Genomic DNA, 19,527 nt, shown 5'->3' on the forward strand with positions numbered 1-19,527 from the left:
CGCCGCCGCCGCCGCCGCCGCCGCCGCCGATCATGCGGCTCCATCCCGCCCACCCGCCCCCGGTCAGCCTCTGCGCGAGCTCGCCGCGAATCAGCGCCTCGTCCTCCGCCCGTCTCGCGTCCACGATCTCCCTCCCGCGCGCGTTCAACCTCGACGCTCGCTCGCGTCGGAACACCTCCCGCTCGCGCCTGGAGACGATGGCCGCGATGCGCTCTTCAAAGTCCGTCAGCAACGCCTCGCGTCCCTCCGCGAGGAGCGCCTCCTTCTCGAGCTCCCTCGCGCGTACCGCCGCTCGCGCGGCGCGTCGCCGCGCGTCCGCGCGCGCGCTCGCGGCCGCGCGCGTCGACGCCATCGCGTCGAGGCACGCGCTCGCGGCGCGTTCCATCGCGACGCGATCGCGCTCGCGGCGGGCGGCGACGGCGGAGAACTCGCGCGCGTCGAACGCGAGCGTCCACGCGCCGGCTTCGTCGTCGTCGTCGTCGTCGTCGTTCGATTCGCGGAGCAGCGTGTTTCGAACGAACGCCGCGAACTCGGACGTCTGAGGCAGCCGCTGCAACACCCTGAGCTGCACCCCGGTCGCGAGGACGACGCGTTCCGCGCCGCCGAGCAGCGGATGCGGCGCGCGCGCGCGCGGCGCGGCGATCGACGCGCGCGCGTCGTCCTCGTCCTCGTCCTCCCCTTCGCCGTCGCTCTCGCGCAACCACGCCGCCTCGACCGCGTCGGCGCCTCGATGCTGCGCGCTCGCGGACGTCCGCCCTGGCGGGCCGCCCTCCCACGGCGGGAGTTTACTCGCCCCGGACGCGAGCTTCTCGTCCTTCGTCTCGCCGACGAGGCGTGCGGCGGCGACGTCGTCGCCGCCGTCGTCCGCGCTCGCCCATCGAATCACCCCGCTCTCCGCGGCGCCACGCTCGAGCTCGCCGCTCGAAGCGCCCCACACGTCGCTCGCGGCGACGCAAAACTCGCGCCGGGGGTCGTCCACGGTCGCGTCGAGGAGCCACGTCTTGAGCTGCGCGAGGAACGGTCTCGCCGCCGCTCGAGCGAGATACCGCACCAAAGGCCGCGCGGACGGATCCGCGGACCATCCGGGGATCGCGCACGCGCGCGTCAGCCGTCGCAGGTACTCCGCGCCGCTCAGCGGCTCTCGCCGGTCGCCGTCGAAGCACAGTGCGTGGAGGACGTCGAGCTGCGCGCGGATCCGCCGCGTGTGCGCGACGGCTTCGAGGAGCGTCGCGCCGTCGCCGACGCCGTTTTCTTTTCCGTCGTTTTCTTTTCCGTCGTAAGTTTCTTTTCCGGTGGTTCCGCCGCGAAGGGCGTACGCCGCCGCCAACGGCGCGCCGCGCTCGCGCTCCGCGCGCCTCCGCGCCTCGATCGCGCCCGGAAGCGACTGCAGCGACGCCGCGTGCGACCGCAGCACGGCTCGAACCGCGGTCCCGAGCGCCTGCGTCACGAGCCCCGGGGCGTCGTCGTCGCGCGTCGCGAACGCGGCGCACCGCGACGCGAACGCCTCGAGGTCGCGTCGCTTCTCCGCCGCGTCCGCGAGCGGCGCCAACGCCGCGCCCGTGGCCTTCGCGCCGGACGCGGGGAGCCTGAAACGCCGCGCCGCCGCGTCGCCGTCGCCGTCGGACGCGGACGCTGTCTCGCGCAGCGCCGCGGCCGCCGCGGCGCCGCCCGCGAGCGCGCGGCGCGTCGCGTGCACCACCTCCGCCTCCGTCGCCACGCTCGGCGGTCGATCGACGCCTTTTTCGGCGGCGGCGACGTGCCGCGCGTACGCACCCTTGAACGCGCGCTCGCCTTGCGACGTAAACGCGCCGCACGCGGGGCGCTCCGCGGGGAGGAGGTCCCAGCCGAGGACGGCGTCGCGCGCGATCGCGTCGGTCGCGGCGAGCGTCGTCCACCACGCGACGGAGCCCACCTCCGGCGTTTTCATCGTTCGGTCCCGATCGTTCTCCTCCTCCTCGTTCTCCTCGTCTCTCGTCGACGACGACCGCTCCGGCGTCCCCGGCGCGGGCGCCGCCGCCTCGCTCGCGTCGTCGCGTTCGTCGTGGTCGCCGCCATCGTCCTCGTCCTCGTCCTCGTCCTCGCCAGCGCGGATGCCGCCCTCGCCCCACGGCGGCAGCGTCAACCGCACGTCCACGCTCGCGCGGTCGCTCGCGGGCAGACGCGCGCGTCTCAACGCGCCGAAGAGCGATCGATCGGTAACGCACGACAACGAGTCGTTTCTTCCATCATTCGCCGCCGGGAGCGGGAGCGGGAGCGGGAGCGGGAGCGGGAGGAGGTCGCCGCCCGCGAGCGCGCCTCGACGCGTCGCCGCGTCGTGCCCCGGCGCGAGCGCGCCCGGGGACGGCAAGCCGACGAGCGATCGGAGCCCCGTCGTCGTCGTCGTCGTCGTCGGCGTCGGCGGCGGGAGCGCGCCCGCGCCGAGACCTCCGAAGCTCGGCGGCGCCTCGAGCACGGACGCGGGCGCGAGCGCGAAGCGCGCGTTCGCGCGCGCGACGCGCCGCGCGGCGGTCGTGTCGTCTTCCTCCGCGCCGCCGCCGTCGTCGTCGCCGTCGTCGTCGTCGTCGTCGTCGTCGTCGCGTTCGCCGTCGAATTTCGAACGCGCGATCGAGAGCCCTCGAAGCGCGCGCGTCCTCACCGCGGCGTCGCTCGTCGCGTCCTCGGCGTCGCTCATCCCCGTCCCCGCGCGGTCCGGGACGCGCGTCCGCGGCGCCGGCGGCGGCTCCACCGCGCGCGCCATCCTCCCCGCCGGACGGCGCGTCGCTCTGGGACGAGCCCCCGAGCTACGACGTTCTGAAAGTGCCGATTTGAAAGTGCGCTCCTCGCACAGGTTGATACTGAGCTTCGATACCAGTTTGAAAACCGCGGAGGTTCCGTTCCCGGCGCGCGGCAGAGCAACAGCAACAACGCAATAAATAATGTGCACATCGTCGCCGGCGCGCTTCGCCTCCTCACTCTCTCTCCGCGCGATGACGTCCTCGGACCCCCCGCCCGACCCCGGGTCCGCGGACGCCGCGGACGACGAGACGCGCGACGACGCGCCGGCCGGCCCGTCGCGCTTCCACGCCCTCGACGTCTCCCCCGCCGCGCGCTCCGGGCCCGTCGCGTCGCTGACGATGACGGCGGAGTTCGCGCACGCCGCCGGCCGCCGCGGCGCGCGCGGCGGCGACGGCGACGCGTCGACGCCGCACGATAACCACCTGAAACGCGTGCGTTGGTCCCCCGACGGCGTGTGCTTGCTCACGTGCGGCGCGGAGGACAACACGTTCAGGGTGTACGACGTGCACCCCGACGCGTGCGAGCGCGCGGTCGCGACGAATCGGCGCGATGCGACGACGAACGCGACTACGAGCGCGAGCGGCGACGGCGTCGTCCCTCATCACGACGCGCTGTGGCCCGCGCTGCGAATAAAGGAGCACGAGAGCGTGCACGACTACGCGTGGTACCCGCGCATGACCGCGACGGACCAAGCCACGTGCGTGTTCGCGTCCACGTCGCGCGCGACGCCGATCCACCTCTGGGACGCCGTCACCGGATCGCTTTGCGCGTCGTACATCGCGTACGATCACCTGGACGAGCCCGTCGCCGCGTGCGCCGTCGCGTTCAGCGGCGACGGCGCGCGAATCTTCGCGGGGTACGACAAGCGCGTTCGCGTCTGGGACGCGTCCAGGCCGGGGCGGGATTGCGACGAGTGGAAGACGAACGACGGACGACGACGCGGATCCGGCGGATCCGGCGGCGGACAGACGGGTGAGACTGCTTCCCATACGACCCCGTTCGCGTGGTGCACGCCGTTCCTTGAGGACTTTTCCCGTCGTCACTCTTCACCCGCGCTTCCCTTTCAACGTTTGACCGGTAAGACGTTCGACTGACCGATCGCTTCACCCACGCAGGCCTTCTCTCGTGCCTCGCGACGTCCCCGCTCGGGTCCCCTCACGCGCTCCTCGCCGCGGGGTCGTACGACAAGACCGTGGGGATCTACCACGAGGCGACGGGGGAGAGGATCGCGGTCCTGAGCGGGCACGCCGGCGGCGTGACGCACGCGCGTTGGTCGCCGTGCGGGTGCTATCTCTACACCGCCGCGCGGCGAGACGACGCGATGCTGTGCTGGGACGTTCGCGGCGGATCGGGCGGCGGATCAGGCGGCGGCGCGGTGTATCGCATGCGGCGCCGCGCGCGAATGACGAACCAGCGCATCGGGTTCGACGTCGAGCCGTGCGGGAGGCATCTGGTCTCCGGCGGCGAGGACGGCGTGCTGCGCGCGTACGACCTGACGACCGGCGAGGAGGCGGGCGCGTGGCGGGGCGCGAGCGACGTCGTGAGCGATTGGGCGTTTCACCCGGGCGCGAGCTTCGCGGCGCCGGCGCCGGCGGGCGGGAACGGCGTGGTGGGGGGCGTGCCGAGGGGGGCGTCCGTGTCGGGGTGCAGGCACTTTCGATCGCGCGCGGATTCCGAGTCCGAGTCCGAGTCGGACGCGGACGCGGACGCGGACGAGGAGGGGAAGGCGGCGGCGGCGGCGGACGAGGGCCCGACCAACGCGTTGAGGGTGTGGGATTATTCCACCGTCGTCGTCCCGGTCGCGTGACGAGCGTCGTTAGGTTCGGTACGATTCGACGCGGCTACGGTATCTATTCGGACGTCTGCTGAGGTTTCCTCTAGCGTGTGTGAAGCTACTTCATCGCGAGCTCGGCCATCGCGCGCGTCGCGTCGTCCGCGTCCGTCGTCGTCGTCTTCGCCGCCGGCGGCGGCGACGGCGGCAGCGTCCTCGGCGGCGAGAGCGCGAACGGCTTCGCGTCGGGACGCGACGGCGACGGCGTCGACGCGGGCGACGTCCCCGCGCCGCGCCCGCGTCCACCCCGCCCGCGCCCTCGACCACCGGGACAAGGACTCGCGCCCGCCGCGCGTCCTCTCCCTCTCCCCGGGCTCGCGCTCGGACTCGGACTCGGACTCGGACTCTGCCCCGCGCGTTTCTTCTCCTTTCTGCACGCGCGGCACCTCTTCGGAAGCGAGTACCCCTTCTCGACGAGAAAATTCCTCTCGCCTTCCGGAACGAAAAACGCCGCGCCGCACCCGCGCTCGACGCACCTCAGCTCGAGCTTCGCGACGTACGCGCCCATCTCGAGCGCGGCGCGCGCGCTCTCGTTCGCGGCGTCGAGTCGACCGCCGCACATCTCTCGAAGCTTTCCGAGCACGCCGCCATTTTTTTTCCCGTCGGCGTCGGCGTCGGCGTCGGCGTCGGCGTCGGCGTCGGCGTCGTGATCGATCGCGGCGAACAGCTCCGCGACGAGCGCGTACCTCGAGAACCCGCGCATCGTGTCGTCGCCGCCGCGACCCGCCGCGACCGCGGGGTCCTTCCTCGTCAGCCACTCCAGCGCCGCGCGCGGGGAGCGTAACGCGTCGAACGTCTCCGACGATTCCGCGTCGTCCGATTCCGCGTCGGACAAGAGCACGCGACCGCTCTCCCACCGCACGCCGTCCGCCTCCGCGCACCACTCCGGATATCGCTCGTACACCGCCCTCGCGGTGGTTCCCAGACGTCGATACGTCGCGACGCGAAGCGCGCGCGCGATGCCGTGGAGGTTGCCGTGCCGCCGCGTCTCGGGCGAGCACGCGCCTCGCACGTACCCTCGCGGCGGTCGCGGTCCGACGCCGTCGCCGTCGCCGCCGCCGCCGCCGCCGCCGCCGCCCTCCCTCTCTTCCGTCTCCATCGCGTCCAGCGCGGCTCTGATCTTACACCGCCGCCGCCGCCACTCCTCCGGCGCGTACTCTGGCGTGTCCGACAACCCCCGCGGCTCGCACCCGGGCTTGACGACCTGGTTCTCCGGCGGCGCGGAGTAGAACGCGATGGCGTAAGACGCGCCGCCGCCGCCGGACGCGCGTCCGCCCCCCCCGCCGCCGCCGCCGCCGCCGCTCGCGCCCGCGCGACTCTTCCCCCGGGGCACCGCGACGTACGCGAAGTCCGCCTTGACCCTCTCGCGCGCGTTCGTGAGGAACGATTCGTATCGAAACATGTCGCGGTCCGCGCTCAGCACGAGGCTGTCCGGGCCGAGCTCGTGCGCGAGCCTCGCGGCGACGTCGTCGCCGTCTTTCCCGTCCACCATGTACACCGGCGCGTTCGCCGCGCGGAGAAAGTCGGCGAGGAACGTGTCCGCGCTGAGGGGTATCCTGCGCTCGTGTCTGCGGACTTCCGCCTCGCGTCGCTTCGTCCACTTCGCCGCCGCTTCGTCGCTCTGCCACCCCGCGTCGATGACGAAGTGCGGGGCGATCTCGGCGTTCTCGCACGCGCGAAGGAACGCGTCCACGCGCGCTTTCATCGCGCGCATCATCGCCCACGGGTCGCACTCCCCTCGAAGGTCCAAGGGGAGGAAGTACGTCAGGATGTTCAGCGCGTCCACGACGAGCGGACGCATCGCGCGCGCGTCGCCGTGCCACCCGCGTGCGCCCCGGTCTCACGAGGAGCGGCGGCGAGACGAAACTTGATGATGATTGACAGCATCTGATCGATCGAGTGCGACTGGAATCCCATTCGAAGCACGAGATACCCCTCGCGCGCGGCGTCGCGTCGTCGCCGCCGGCGTTCACCCCCATCCATACAGTACGCGCACCCCCGATGACGCTCGCGACGCAGCTCCAAGAGCGCTTCAACGCGACGCCGGCGTTCACGCGGCACCTCATCGCCGCGGTCTGGGTCAGCGTCCTCCTGAATCCGTTCGGGTTCGACGATCTCGTCTGCGCGTCGCCGCACGACATCCTCCGCCGGATGCAATTCTGGCGTCTGTTCCTCTCCATCTTGTACGTCCCCGGGCTCTTGAGCGCGGCGCTCTTGACGCTGGCGCTGCACCGCGTCGCGAGCGCGTGGGAGCAAGAGCGCGGGACGGTGCGCGTCGCGTCGTATTTTCTCGTCTCGATCGCGCTCACCAACGCGGCCACGTGCGCGGCGGCGCTCTTCTTCTCGCCCATCTTCGGCGGCGTCTTCTCCCCCGCGTTCACGAGCGGCCCGGGGATCGTCGTCGCGTTCGTCGTGTTGATGACGCGCAGCGCGCAGACCGCGGGGAGGGACGGCGTCGTGAGCGTGTTCGGGATGTTTCAGATTAAGACGACGTTTACGCCCCTCGCGACCTTCGTCGTCCTCTCGTTCCTCGGCGCGAACAAGCTCGAGACGGCGGCCGCGATCGGCGTCGGCGTCGCGTGGGCGCGAGGGAAGCTCGACGCCGTGATGCCCTCGGACCCTGAAACGTTCGCGCGCATCGAGCGTCTGAGCGTCTTCGACGCGGTGACGAGGACGCGGGGGTACGTGTCGTGCGCCGCCGCGGGGCCGGGGCTGCCTACGACGAACGACGCGTTCAACGCCGGGGGTGGTGTCCACGCGGGCGCGGGACCCGCGCGGGAAGATTCCTCGATGAACGCTATGATATCGAGGGTCAGAACGCACGCGTTCGGGAGCGGCGGCGGTTCAGGCGGCGGTTCAGGCGGTTCAGGCGGCGGCGGCGGCGCGGGGCGCAGGCTCGGCGGCGGCGGCGGAGAATCCGCGCGCGAGGCGGCGCCGTCGTCCTTCGCGATTCCCGCGCCGGTCGCGACGTCGCCGCCGCCGAAGACCACCCCCGCGGGATTGGGCGCGCGGTTACCGCCGCAGCGGTCGAGGAGCCAGCCGGCGTCGCCCGCGGGGTCGCCGGCGAAACCGCCGCTTAAACCGCCGCCGCCGCCTCCGCAGTCCCGGGAGGAACGCGCCGCGACGTTCGCGCACGCGACGGAGAGACGGCTCCAGCAGCAGCAGCAGCAGCAGCGCGCGGAGGAGGAGGATGATAAGAAGGGGGAGGAGGTAGCGACCGCGGCCGCGGCGGCGACGCCCGAGGCGACGCCCGGAGGGACGACCCCGGACTCCGTGGACAGCAAGCTGTCGAGAGGTCGCGCGTTTCTCGAGGAGAAGATGAAGAAGACGACGGCGGGGAGGTCCTCCGCGGCGGGGACGATCGACGGGCTGTACGACACCCCGGAGAAGTGAGGAGCTCGAGTGTCGATAGCGCGGGCGGCGTGTGTTATCATCGTGTTGCGTCGTCTCGACGTCGCCGACGCGCCGTATCTCGCGCGCCTCGTACGACATCAGGATGACTCCCAAAATTGTTATTTTTCGTCTTGCAGATTCCAGGGAACCTCTTCTGGTATCGAAATAACTGTACACGCGCGATGCGAGTCGCGCGTGCATCCCTCGACGCGGAGAAGCACTGTTTGACGCGCGCGCGACGCACGAAACCCCCAAACACGCGACACGATGTCCGACGGAACCCTCACCGAGCGTGAGCGTCTCGTCTACTCGGCGAAGCTCGCGGAGCAGGCCGAGCGCTACGACGGTGCGTTCGGCGTTCGTCGTCGCGCTTTCGCGCGCGCACGCGGCTTATTGAATTCGACGCGGTGCCAACCCTCGCTCGATCGCGGGCGTCGGATTCGCGCCCTGGCGCGACCGCACGCGCGCCCCCCCGGGGGTCCGCGCGCGCGTTCGCGGCGGCGGCGCGCGGCGAGATCGAACCCGCGGCGGCGTCGCGGCGCGGAGCGTCGCGTCGCCTCGCGCCGCGAGGTGCCCCGCGCGCGCTCGAAGCGTCGAAAACTCGCGATGCGTCGTCGCGAAGCGGCATTTCCGCGGAACGATCGCGACCGCCGTCTTCGCGCGCGCGTCCACGCCCGCGACTCGTCTGACCCCCTCCTCGCCCTCGTCCCGCGAACGCTCAACAGAGATGGTCGAGTCCATGAAGGCCCTGTGCAAGCTCGACGCCGTGGAGCTCTCGGTGCGTCCCGTCGCGACGATCGATCGACCGACCCGCCGAAGTGACATTATATTATTCACGCTCGCGTTCGTCCTTCATCGTTCATTCGATCAAATCCATCGATCAAATCCATCGATCAAATCCATCGATCAAATCCATCGATCAAATCCATCGATCAAATCCATCCGTCAGCGCGAAATCCATCCATCTCTCTCGCGCGCCTCCCTCTCATCATCCCGCCCTCTTCCCGCCCGCCCTCCCTCCCTCCTCTCTCTCCCCGTCAGATCGAGGAGCGCAACCTGCTGTCCGTCGGGTACAAGAACGTCATCGGCGCGCGGCGTGCGTCGTGGCGCATCCTGTCCTCAAACGAGGACAAGGAACGCGTGAAGAACCACGAGGCGAACAGCGCGCAGATCAAGTCGTACCGCGGGAGAGTAGAGAAGGAGCTGAACGACATCTGCGGAGAGATTCTCAGCATCCTGGACAATAACCTCATCACCCCGGCGGCGTCGGACGAGAGCAAGGTGTTCTACCACAAGATGAAGGGCGATTACTACCGTTACCTCGCGGAGTTTCTCGCCTCGGACGAGCGCGCCAGGGTCGCCGGGCTCGCCGCGGAGGCGTACGAGCAAGCGAGCGAGATCGCGCGCGACGACGCCCCGGACAAGGGCTTGCCGCCGACGCACCCGATTCGCCTGGGCCTCGCGCTCAACTACTCCGTGTTTCACTTCGAGATTCAGAACAAGCCGCAGCAGGCGTGCGCGCTCGCGAAGCAGGCGTTCGACGACGCCATCGCGGAGCTGGACACCCTGAGCGAGGAGAGCTACAAGGACAGCACGCTCATCATGCAGCTTCTGAGGGACAACTTGACGCTCTGGACGAGCGACATCACGGACGGCGACGAAGGCGACGGGGAGGAGTGAGATGGAGACGGATACGGGAGATGGAGGGCGAGAGGAGAGGCATTTCAACACGAGAGGAGAGCGGAGAAAATCGTGGATGGATAGGATAGTCGGGTGCGGGACGCGACGAGGCAGGCGAGCGCTTGTTGTGCGTGCATGTGTATAGAGCGCATGTGAAAAAAAAGAAAATCAAAATCGAATCGAATCGAATCGATCAGAGAGAGGCACGCCGCGCCGCGCGGCCGGACGCTCGCCGAGTCGACTAGTCGCTGTCGCTGTCGTCCGCCTTCTTCCGCTTCTCCTTCTTCTCCTTCTTCTCCTTCTTCTCCTTCTTCTCCTTCACCGCGGGGGACGCCTTCACGGAGTTCCCGCCGCCGACGCCAGCAGACCCGTCGCTCGCGAGCTTTGTCGGCGACGACCACTCGGACTGCGACTGATACGCGTTAGGGTCCGACCCGCGCGCGTCGCCGTCGCGGTACTTTCGGCGAAACTTCCACAGGTACGTCTCGAGCGCGTTCAACGTCAGGTACTCCGCCGGGAGCGGGGTCTCTTTGCCATCCTCTTTGGCCGCGCCGGCGGCGGCGCCCTTCTTATCCTCCGCGGCGCTCACGCACGCGCGATCGTTGTGGATCGGCGACTTTTTCAACACCGGAAGCTTGTACTCCGTCTCCCGGCCGTCGATGCTCCCGCGTTTGGGTTTCTTCGCCTCGGCTTCTTTGTTCTTCGCGTTCTCCGCGGCGGTTTTAAACTCGGCGATGACGTCTTGTTTGAAAGGGTCCAACCCGACGCCCGTCGAGAGCAAAATCTCGATCCTGAACCGCTTCGGGTCCGTCGCCGGGACGTCGAAGCACTCGTACATTCGAAACACGATGTGCGTGAGGTAGTCCAAATCGCCGACGCCCTCCAGGGTCTCGAGACGATGCGACAGCAGAGACGGCGGCATCCCGCCGTGATCGGAAGCGTTCGGATGCGTCGGCGGCGGCCCCGGCGAGCCGCCGTTCGCGTTCGCCGCGTTCACGCACGCGCCATGCTCCATCATCCGAATCCGCTGCGCGACCTCGAGGTTGCAGTACCGCAACACGTTGAGCAGCGAGTGGATGTGCGACTCGGAGGTGAAGTACAGGCGCGTCCGAACGTGCCGATGCGGCGAGTTGACGCCGACGGTGTTGGCGTATCTATGGTTCAGACGCGTCGTGGAGAGCTCCGTCTCCTCCTCCTCCTTGAGCGCCTTCAGGTCGTCGTCCTCGTCCTCCTTCCTCGGGTCGTTGGACTCTTCTTTTGCGGCGCCGCCGTCCGCCGCGAGGTCTGGGACCCCCGCGCCGTCGTTCGACGTTCGAGTTTGGCCGCCGCTCGCGTCGGAGGCGGCGGGCGTCGTCGAGGAGGAATCGCCGCCGCCGCCGCCGCCGCCGCCGCCGCCGCCGCCGCCGCCGCCGCTCCCGCTCCCGCTCCCGCTCCCACCGCCCGGACCGAGATTGGACCTCCGCTCGAGCTTCTCCTTCGCGTCCTTCCCCGCGAGCTCCGGGGGCGTGCTCGCGCCGGAGCCGCCGAACCCCGGGAGCCCGACGAACGACTCCTCTCTCGTCGTGAACATGTCCTGCAGCAGCTTCACGAGCAGCGAGTGCGCGATCGTGCCGCCGATGCGAAGCTTACTCGGCGGGTGCGTGCCGTATTCGTTCGGGACGACGCCCTCGGCGAGGCACTTGCTGACGCGATAGAGCTCCTCGAGACCGTCCAGGTTCAGGTGCGGGTTGTGAATCGCGTCGTATTTCGCCATGTCGTACACGTCCGGCACTTTCGAGATGTCGAACCGGTTTTTCCTCGGGTGATATATGTCCTGCTCGAGCTTCTTCCAGCGCGCGTGCATGAGGAGGAACGACTCCCCGCCCGCGGGGCCGTGCGCGTCGATGAGGCCGCGGCTGCCTCGCGGCGCGAGCGCGGCGAGGGTTTCGACCCACGTCGCCTCCCCAGGCGATCCGACGCTCTTTTTGTTCGCGTGTTCGAAGCACTGGTCGCGGAGTTGTCGCGTCAGGACTTGGATCAGGTCGACCATCATGTGGAGCAGCTTGAGCGACTCCGGGGGCACGCCGGGGGGGCGACGCGAGATCGACCCTTCCACGGACTTTGTGCTCGAATCGCACGACGCCTCCGCGTCCGTGCCGCCGCCGCCGCCTTCGCTGACGTCGCCGTCGCCGCCGCCGCCGCCGCCGCCGCCGCCGCGCGGCGCGTCGTCCGCGACGTCTTCTCCGCCGTTGAGCAGGCTGTCCGTCGACGCGCTCTCTTTGAGACGAGCGAGCTGTCTCGCGACGGCGCTCGCGCCGCGCGGCGAGTTCGGGGACCCGCCGGGGGACGGCTCCACGTCCTCGGGGAGCCCCATGGACAGGCGCGACTTGCTCACCTCCTTCGCCATGCCCGCGTTCCACGAGTTCCTCGGCGCGTGAGGGCCCTTCGGGGACGGCGGCTCCGGGAAGACGCCCGGCGGCTCCGGGAGGTCGACCACACTCGCCAACCCTAAACCCTCGCCGAGCGCCGAGCGCGGCTTCGGACGTTCCGCCTTCCCCGCCGTCGCCGCGTCGACGCCGATCGCCTCGAGATCCCCCGCGGAGGTATGCTTCGACGACGCCGCCGACGCGCCGCCCGCGCCCGCGCCCGCGGCGGCCCACGCGTCCGCGCTCTCCTCCACCGTCGGCAGATCGCCGTCGCCGCCGGGCACGGATATGTCCAACTTTTTCTTGAACGACCCGGCCATCTTATTCGCCGCCGCACTCGTCACCGCTCGGCGCGCGGACCGCAGAGACCTCTCTCGATCCGCGGCGAGGAGCATCTCGTCCGTCACCGCGCCGTTCCTGCCGCCGCCCGGCGCGCTGGGGCTGGTCGAGCCGTCCATGGACCGTCGTCGCGGCGACGACCCGTGCGGCGGCGACGGGATCCGCATCGGGGACATCGCCGGCTTGGTCTTGTTCCCGGCGTAACCGACGGGGCCGGAGCGTTCGAAGTCGTCGTTCAGCGCCGTGTCCGACGTGCTGTACTCCTTTCCCCTCGCGGTCTTCCCGCTCCGACCGCCTTTCCCCTCGGTCATGATGTTGTACAGCTTCTGCTTCGCGTGAAGGATATCCTCCTCGACCTCGTGCGTGACGAAGTCTAAGAGCTTCGCGTCTTTGTTCACGAGCGACGCGAGAATAGGCGTGAGCTGGTCGTCCTGCGTCTCGAGGTCTAGTAAACCTTTCGCGAACGCCGCGGCGGTGATCTGCACTCTTCCCTCGTCCGAGGAGTAAATCTTCAGGTCGTGTCGATACGTGCTGTGAAGGCGCAGAAGGCCGTCCGCGATGCCGTTGCCGTGGTCGTAGTAATTCCCGCCCGGATACATCCGCATGCGAAAATCTCTCCCGAGAAACTCCGCCTGGTTCTTCCCCAAGTGCGTCAGCACGCCGCCGAATTTGAGAATCAGGAGCGCCTCCGTGACCTTCTCGGAGGGCCCCTCCTTCCCGTCCGGCCCCGGCGGCGCGCGCTCGCTCTCTGGGATCGGGTCCCACGACAGCGGCTTGAGCTGCGCCTTGCGGTTGATCCCGCTGAAGTGCCCGCCCTCTTGCAAGATGGACACCACCTGCTTCCACTGATCCACCTCTTCGTCCCAGTCCTCTCGCCCTCTTCCCCCCTCTTCCGCGTCGTCCTTCTTCGGCCCTTCCGTCAGCCTCGTCGCGTACAGCTCCCTGCAGATGTTCAGAAGCTCCTGCAGTCGCTGCGGCGTCTTCAGTTTCGCCTGCTTCCGCGCGCGTCCGTGCGTGCACCGCGCGAGCAGGTCGAGCAGAGGCTGGTCCTTCACGCGCATCTTCATCTTTTGCTTCGGCGTCCTGTCGCCGTGCCGGATGACCGCGAGCACGGCTCGGAGCTCCTCTTTCTTTCCCTTGTGCTTCTCCCCCTTCTTGTTGTTCCCTGGTGTGCCGACATCGTCGCGGTCGCCGCCGAGAAGCGAGGCTGCCTCCTCCGCCTCGCCCGTGGTGGCCGCCGCCGCCCTCTCCGCCGCGATCGTCTTGCTGTGATGCGGCGCCACCGCCTGTAATATCATCGCCCGCAAGCACAGCGCGGCGTCGTCGAAATACTTCGTGCTGTTCTTCACGAACGACCACCCGTTCACGTCGCAGACGTAGGACCGGCCTTTCGTGCGAAGCAGGTCGAACCCGCAGACCATCTGCCCGAACGCGAGGCACACGCGTCGCGCGATTTCTTTTTCATCCGGGGTTAAGAGCACCGGGAACCGCTCCTCTTTCCCGTTCGCGTCTCTCTGGACGCGCCCGTCCACGACCGGCGACTTCCTCGCCTCCGCGTGCGCGTAGTTGGGCCCGACGGTGTACACCTTGACGTCCGTGCCGCCCGTGGACATGAAGTCCTCGTAGATGAACGACTGGTCGCGCCTCACGAGCGAGTACGGCCGATTGTTATCCCCGGGCGGCGGCGCGGGGTAATACTTCGACGCTTGGTTCCCAATCTTCCGGAACAGCGCTTTGTACCCGCCGCCGACGGTGTGAGGGTAGTAGATGCATATGTTGTGGTTCTCCGCGTTCGCGGGCTTCTCCACGAACGGCTTGGACACGCGCACGCCGTCGTTTTCAACGTAGTCCTCCGCCTCGACGAAATGCGGCGCCTCGCGGACCGCGTCGTGCGACGGCATCACCCCGCGCGTCACCGGATCGTTCCGGTTCACGACGATGTGCGGCGGGACCGGGATGTCGTTGTCCTGCAGCGTCTTATACACCACGCGTCGGTCGAGGAGGTCCCACTGCGTCTCGAGGTCGTTCACGACGAAAGGCTCGCGGAGCGTCGCGTACGATTGCGCCTTCGCCAGCGGGAACCCGTCGCTGAAGAACGAGATGAGCGCGTCCACGATCGGCCACTCCTCGATCGGCTGCTGCAGGATGCACTCGTCCCCGAAGATGATGATCTCGAACTCGCCGTACTTCTCCAGACGCGTCAAGATCTCGCGCATCGCCTTGCTCTTCGCTTTTTTGTTCATCGCGCATATTCCGACGCGCACCACCGGGCGATTGACGAGCGGCATCGTGGAAGACGGCGTGCGTTTAGGGGGCTCGGGCGGCGCCGCGCGCGAGTCTCCTGACGTGTGCGATGGATCTGCTCGCCGTCTGCGCGTCCGACGCGTTCGATCGCGCGCGCCCTGACGCGTCCCGCGTCTCTCCTCTGTGGAGGCGCGAAATGTTCTCGCCTGCAAAAAAGCGCCGCGCCGCGCGCCCCCGCCTGGCTCGTCTCCGAAACATCAGCGGGGCGTCCGTTTCACCCACCGCTCGGTTTCAACATTTGATCTTGCCCCTATCAACTGACCGATGCTCTTTTTTGATCTCGGCGATTTGAAACTGATGCACCCGCAATATTCACGCACACACACACACGCATTCGTTCAAAAACGTCGCGCGCGGCGCGGAGCGAGGGCTAGCGCTCGTCCCGGGCGCTGAGATCGTCATGACCGCGCCCGCGGGATCCGCGGGATCGTCCGCCTCGGATCCCGCCCCCGCGAAGAAGAAGGAGAAGGTGTCGTTCTCGAAGCTCGTCTCGAGGAAGCTCTCGAAGGACGGGATGACGAAAGGTACGAAAGATTTAAAACTCGCGCGAGATCCGATTATTATTCGTCCTCGCCGTCGCGCCGCCCGCGACGCGCGCTCACTCGCGATGTCCGCTCGCTCACGACGTCGTCGCCTCTCGACCTCCTCATCCCCTCCCCTTTGCGCGCGCGAACAGGCGACCGTCTTCGGAAAGCCGCGGAGCAGGCGCGCGCGGCCGCCGCGGCGGACGCGGAGAACCGACCGCACTCGTCCGCGTCCGACTCCCCGAGGAAGACGACGGCGACGGCCGCGGCGGCGGCGACGACGTCCGCGCCCGCCGCGCCCGCGACGCCGCCGAGCCCGACGAAGGAGAAGGTATCGTTCAAGAAGCTCGTGTCGCGGAAGCTCGCGAAGGACGGGAAGACGAAAGGAGACCGAGAGAGAGAAGCCGCGGCGGCCGCCGCGGGAGCGGGGAGGATCGGCGAGACGTCGTCGCGCCTCGGAGCGAACAAAACCGACCCGGCGGCGGCGGCGCCGCCGTCGACGTCGACGTCCAACTCCGCGCGAAGTTCCAGCGACGCGTCGTCGTTCGTATCCCGCGCGTCCAAAGACGCGTTCAGAAGACAAGCCTCCGAGGACGTCAAAGCCGCGGTGAAGCGACTGAGGGACGACCGCGCGGAGCGCGAGGCGGCGAGGGAGAGGGCGCGCAGGCGCGTTCTACGACGCACTGACTGGTCCCCATACGACCGCGTCGGCGCGGTGAACGCCGATCCTTAAGGACTTTTCCCGGCGCATCTCTCCGCCCAGGGTCCCTCGGTTTCATTCCCCGCCCGCGACGCCTCACAACTCCGCTTCTGACGCCTTTCAACTCCACCCCGACGTTCGCTCGCGCGGAACGACCCGCAGAGAGGAGGAAGCGCTCGCGGCGGAGCTCGCCGCGGCGACGGCGAGAGAGGAAGCCGCCGCCGCGGAGGCGCTCGCCGCCGAGGAGGCGGCGCTCGCGGCGGCGCGCGCGGCGGAGGCGGAGGCGAAAGCCGCGGCGGCGGCGGAGGCGGAGGCGAGAGCGGCGAGCGCGAGGGTCAGCGTGGACGCGCCGGAGCCGTGGGGGGGACCCGCGGCGACGGCGACGGCGACGGCGACGGCGGCGACGCGCGCGCCGACGGCGACGGCGGCGACGCGCGCGCCGACGCCGCCGACGTCGCCGAAGCGAAAGAAGAAGGAAGAGAAGGCGCGCGAGAAAGCGGCGGCCGCCGCCGCGCCCGCGTCGCCGCCGCAGAGAGCGCGAGTCGTCGAGAAAGGCGCGGGGGGTTTACCGCCCGTCCCCGAGGGCGCCGTCGCGTCGCCGTTTCGCGACAGCGCTCTGTATCGATCGCCCGCGAAGAGCCCGGAGCGGCGCGGGAAGACCGTCGCGCCGTCGCCGCCGCGAGAGAACCCCGCGCGCCGGTCCTTAAACATGTCCCCGCGCTCGACGCCGCAGCCGCGTTCGCCGACGGGCGCGCGCGACGCGCCGCCGGCGGCGGCGAACGACGTCGCCGCTTTCGACGTCGCGTCGCGGATGTCCGACCGCACGGACGTCGTCGGCCTCACCGGCGCGGTCGGCGAGCGCGTGAGAGCCGCGCTGTTCCCGGCGAGGAAGAAGCACGCGAGCACGCACCCGCGCCTGCAAGCCGCGATCGAGCGACGCGCGGAGATGACGGAGGTGATCGCCATGCTCGCGGCGCACCCGAGGGGCGCGGAACGCGTCGATCACAAGGGCGACCTTCCGATTCACTCGGCGTGCAAACACAACGCGGACCCGCTCGTGATCGAGTGTTTGCTCGAGGCGAACCCGACGGGCGCGACCGCGAGGGATAAGAAAGGGTTCCTCCCGATTCACCTCGCCGCGGGGTACCGCGCGGAGCTCGAGAGCGTCGAACTTCTCGTGCGGACGTTTCCCGAGAGCGTCTCGTGCATGGACAAACGCGGGTGCTTGCCCGTTACGCTCGCGCGGACGTACGACGCGCCGCGGGACGTCGTGGAGTTTCTCGCGAGCGAGACGACGGACGAGGCGATGGCGGAGGAGTGGGTCGCGCGGAGAGAGGACGCGACGCGGCGACGGCGGAGGAAGGAGATGAGAGAGAGGCGGCGCGGCGGCGGGATCGTCGGGCTCGCGGTCGGGCTCGCGAGACGCCTCGGATCGGCGCTCGGCGAGCTCGCTGGCGCGCGAGGGACGGCGACGCGGCGGCGGCGGCGGCGAAGCGGCGGCGGCGTCGAATACAGAGCCCGCGCGCCGCCGTCGCCGCTCCACGCGGCGCTCGCCGATAGGTCCGCCGAGCCGGAAGACGCCGAAGTTGACGCCGAGGACGAAGACGCCGAGCTGGAAGACGCCGCCGCCGCGCCGGAAGCCGGGGAAGTGCTCGCGAACACCGCGATGATCGTGGGCGCGTTCGTCGTCGGGTCTCTCGCCGCGAAAGCGCGGGCGCGGTACTTTCCCGCGCGATGGCCGGACGAGGACGACGCGCGCGTGGGCAGAAGACGCGTGGGGCACTCGGCGTCGTCGTACCGGTGACGCCGCGGTCCGCGATGGATGCTACGTATTTTTTTAAATCTCGCGCAAGTCGAGTAACCAGCCACGATCGTCGCTTCACTTCCGCATGACGTACATCAGGATCCCGCCCGCGATGCCGACGTTCAGGCTCTCCATCTCCCCCGGCATCGGCACCTTCACGGGCTGACACCCGCCCAGGGCTTCCGCGGACAACCCCCTTCCCTCCGCTCCGAGAACCAAGCACACGCCTCTCCCGTCTTCGGATTCCTCCTTCGCGTCGACGGCGTTCGCCGCGGTCGCGTCCGCGCAGTACCTCGCGAGCCCTCGCGCGTCCGTGAAGTCGACGAGCTCGTCCCATCCGAGGCGCGCGATGGGGATGCGGAACACGCCGCCCCGCGCCGCTCGAAGCGCCTGGCCGCGCGCGGACGGACGGCGGACGGCGGAAGAGTAGTTCATCGGTCAGTTGAAAGGAGACTCGATCAAGTGTTGAAACCGAGGAGGAGGAGGAGCGCGGGGTGAGCGCGAGACCGGCGACCGACCGACGTCGCGAGGACGAAGAAGACGGGCGCGAGAGAGACGCGTCTATCGCGGCGGGCGGGCGGTTTCGGGATTTGATTTGTTTTCCACGGCGGAAGGATCCGCGTCGCGAGCGCGTCGAACGGCGCTCAGCGACGGTCGCGGAAAATGCATTCGTGTCGCACGGGTGCGTAAACGCAGAGGACCGCGAAGCCACGACGACGGCGTGCGCGGCGTGACAAATACCGTGCGGAAGGCGAAGAGGGCGAGACAGGAAGCAGCGCGCGGAGCGGTGTGGTCGTCGGAAAAAAACGTCGGACAAAACGTCGGACATTGTCCGACGCGAAGCGTACCTTGTCGTTGAACGGGTCGCACGTCCCCGGCAGCAGCGCGACGGCGTCCCACCCGAGCGCGAGCGACGTCCGCACCAGCGTGCCCAAGTTGCCCGGGTCTTGGATCCCGTCCAGGGCTAAGACCCTCCTGATCGGCTTCGTCTTCGGGTCGAAGCTCGCGGTCAGCGCGCCGGCGCCGACGATCGACGGCATCGCGAGCGACGCGACGAAGTCGACGCCGTCGGCGGATCGCAGCCCCGACGCTTTTTTCACGACGTGCTCGGGCGCGCGAATCACGACCCTCGCGCGGACGCCCCTCGGCAGCTCCTCGACGTCGTCGCGCGCGAACATCACGTCCGCGTCCGGGAGCTGGTCCCCGCCCGCGCCTTGGAAGATCTCCGTCAGGAGGTCCCCGCCCGCGACGACGACGGATCGTTTCTCGTCGCGATACGCGCGATTTTTCACGAGCTTCGCGAAGTGCTTCACCTGCGCGTTGTCCGTGCTCGTGACGCGCAGGTCGCCCTCGATCTCGGGGTACGCCAGGTCGCGCGCGTCGTCGTCGTAGTTGGTGTGCGCGGCCGCGGTCGTGCTCGAGACGTCGCGACGCGTCGTCTCCCGCGGTGGCGCGACGGTCGTCCACGCGACGCGCGACGCGTCGTTGTTACTCGCGAGATTACTTCGGGGATGATGACGATGACCATGACGTCGATGATGATGTTGCCGGCGCGACGATTTCGACGACGGCGACGACGGCGCGGCGGACGCGGACGCGGCGGAGGACGCGGACGCGACGCGCCGACCGACGGCTCTCGCCTCGGCGGAGAGCAGCCGCCGCCACATCGAGACGCTTCGGACGCACGCGAGCTGGCGCGCCATCGCGAGGTGGGGAGTGATGACAGGGATCGGTCGGCGGCGGTCGCGTGCGGGTCGCGGTCGGCGTCCACG

At 69.4% G+C, this 19,527-nt stretch overlaps 8 protein-coding genes across 8 annotated transcripts in view; 3 read left to right on the top strand and 5 right to left on the bottom strand.

Moving 5' to 3' along the window:
* The window catches only part of MICPUCDRAFT_39784 (uncharacterized protein), a gene marked incomplete at both ends in the record, with an annotated part of 4,471 nt that extends 1,734 nt beyond the window's left edge, over positions 1-2,737 (bottom strand). Inside the window, one exon of the mRNA XM_003058820.1 lies at positions 176-2,737. Within this exon, the coding sequence (XP_003058866.1) occupies positions 176-2,737 (2,562 nt within the window). The remainder of the gene's footprint in view (positions 1-175) is intronic.
* A 451-nt stretch (positions 2,738-3,188) lies between these two features.
* MICPUCDRAFT_3550 (uncharacterized protein) lies at positions 3,189-4,357 on the top strand (the record flags this gene model as incomplete). The annotated part of the gene is made up of 3 exons (XM_003058447.1): positions 3,189-3,292; positions 3,356-3,747; positions 3,891-4,357. Coding segments are annotated over 3 exons (963 nt in total), but the record flags the coding sequence as incomplete, so codon positions are not given.
* Positions 4,358-5,053: 696 nt separating this feature from the next.
* Positions 5,054-6,957, bottom strand: MICPUCDRAFT_68176 (uncharacterized protein; the record flags this gene model as incomplete). Its single annotated transcript, XM_003058821.1, is given in 2 exon segments — positions 5,054-6,183; positions 6,185-6,957. Coding segments are annotated over 2 exon segments (1,903 nt in total), but the record flags the coding sequence as incomplete, so codon positions are not given.
* Positions 6,958-8,257: 1,300 nt separating this feature from the next.
* MICPUCDRAFT_33531 (uncharacterized protein) lies at positions 8,258-9,860 on the top strand. Its single transcript, XM_003058448.1, has 3 exons — positions 8,258-8,345; positions 8,725-8,777; positions 9,041-9,860. Exons 1-3 carry the CDS (start codon positions 8,267-8,269, stop codon positions 9,677-9,679), a joined length of 771 nt encoding a protein of 256 aa, XP_003058494.1. The 5' UTR covers positions 8,258-8,266; the 3' UTR covers positions 9,680-9,860.
* Positions 9,861-9,920: 60 nt separating this feature from the next.
* On the bottom strand, positions 9,921-14,711 carry MICPUCDRAFT_17536 (uncharacterized protein; the record flags this gene model as incomplete). The annotated part of the gene is made up of 4 exons (XM_003058822.1): positions 9,921-10,568; positions 10,677-11,007; positions 11,227-11,767; positions 12,716-14,711. The coding sequence occupies 4 exons, from the start codon at positions 14,709-14,711 to the stop codon at positions 9,921-9,923; spliced, it is 3,516 nt and encodes a 1,171-aa protein (XP_003058868.1).
* Positions 14,712-15,127: 416 nt separating this feature from the next.
* On the top strand, positions 15,128-17,755 carry MICPUCDRAFT_58083 (uncharacterized protein; the record flags this gene model as incomplete). Its single annotated transcript, XM_003058449.1, has 3 exons — positions 15,128-15,251; positions 15,404-15,966; positions 16,118-17,755. 3 exons carry the CDS (start codon positions 15,128-15,130, stop codon positions 17,753-17,755), a joined length of 2,325 nt encoding a protein of 774 aa, XP_003058495.1.
* Positions 17,756-17,830: 75 nt separating this feature from the next.
* Positions 17,831-18,190, bottom strand: MICPUCDRAFT_58084 (uncharacterized protein; the record flags this gene model as incomplete). The annotated part of the gene is made up of 1 exon (XM_003058823.1): positions 17,831-18,190. The coding sequence occupies one exon, from the start codon at positions 18,188-18,190 to the stop codon at positions 17,831-17,833; it is 360 nt and encodes a 119-aa protein (XP_003058869.1).
* A 209-nt stretch (positions 18,191-18,399) lies between these two features.
* MICPUCDRAFT_58085 (uncharacterized protein) lies at positions 18,400-19,458 on the bottom strand (the record flags this gene model as incomplete). Its single annotated transcript, XM_003058824.1, has 1 exon — positions 18,400-19,458. One exon carries the CDS (start codon positions 19,456-19,458, stop codon positions 18,400-18,402), a length of 1,059 nt encoding a protein of 352 aa, XP_003058870.1.
* Positions 19,459-19,527: the final 69 nt, after the last annotated feature.

The sequence above is a fragment of the Micromonas pusilla genome, assembly GCF_000151265.4.
Source record: "Micromonas pusilla CCMP1545 genomic scaffold MICPUCscaffold_5, whole genome shotgun sequence".
NCBI lineage: Eukaryota > Viridiplantae > Chlorophyta > Mamiellophyceae > Mamiellales > Mamiellaceae > Micromonas > Micromonas pusilla.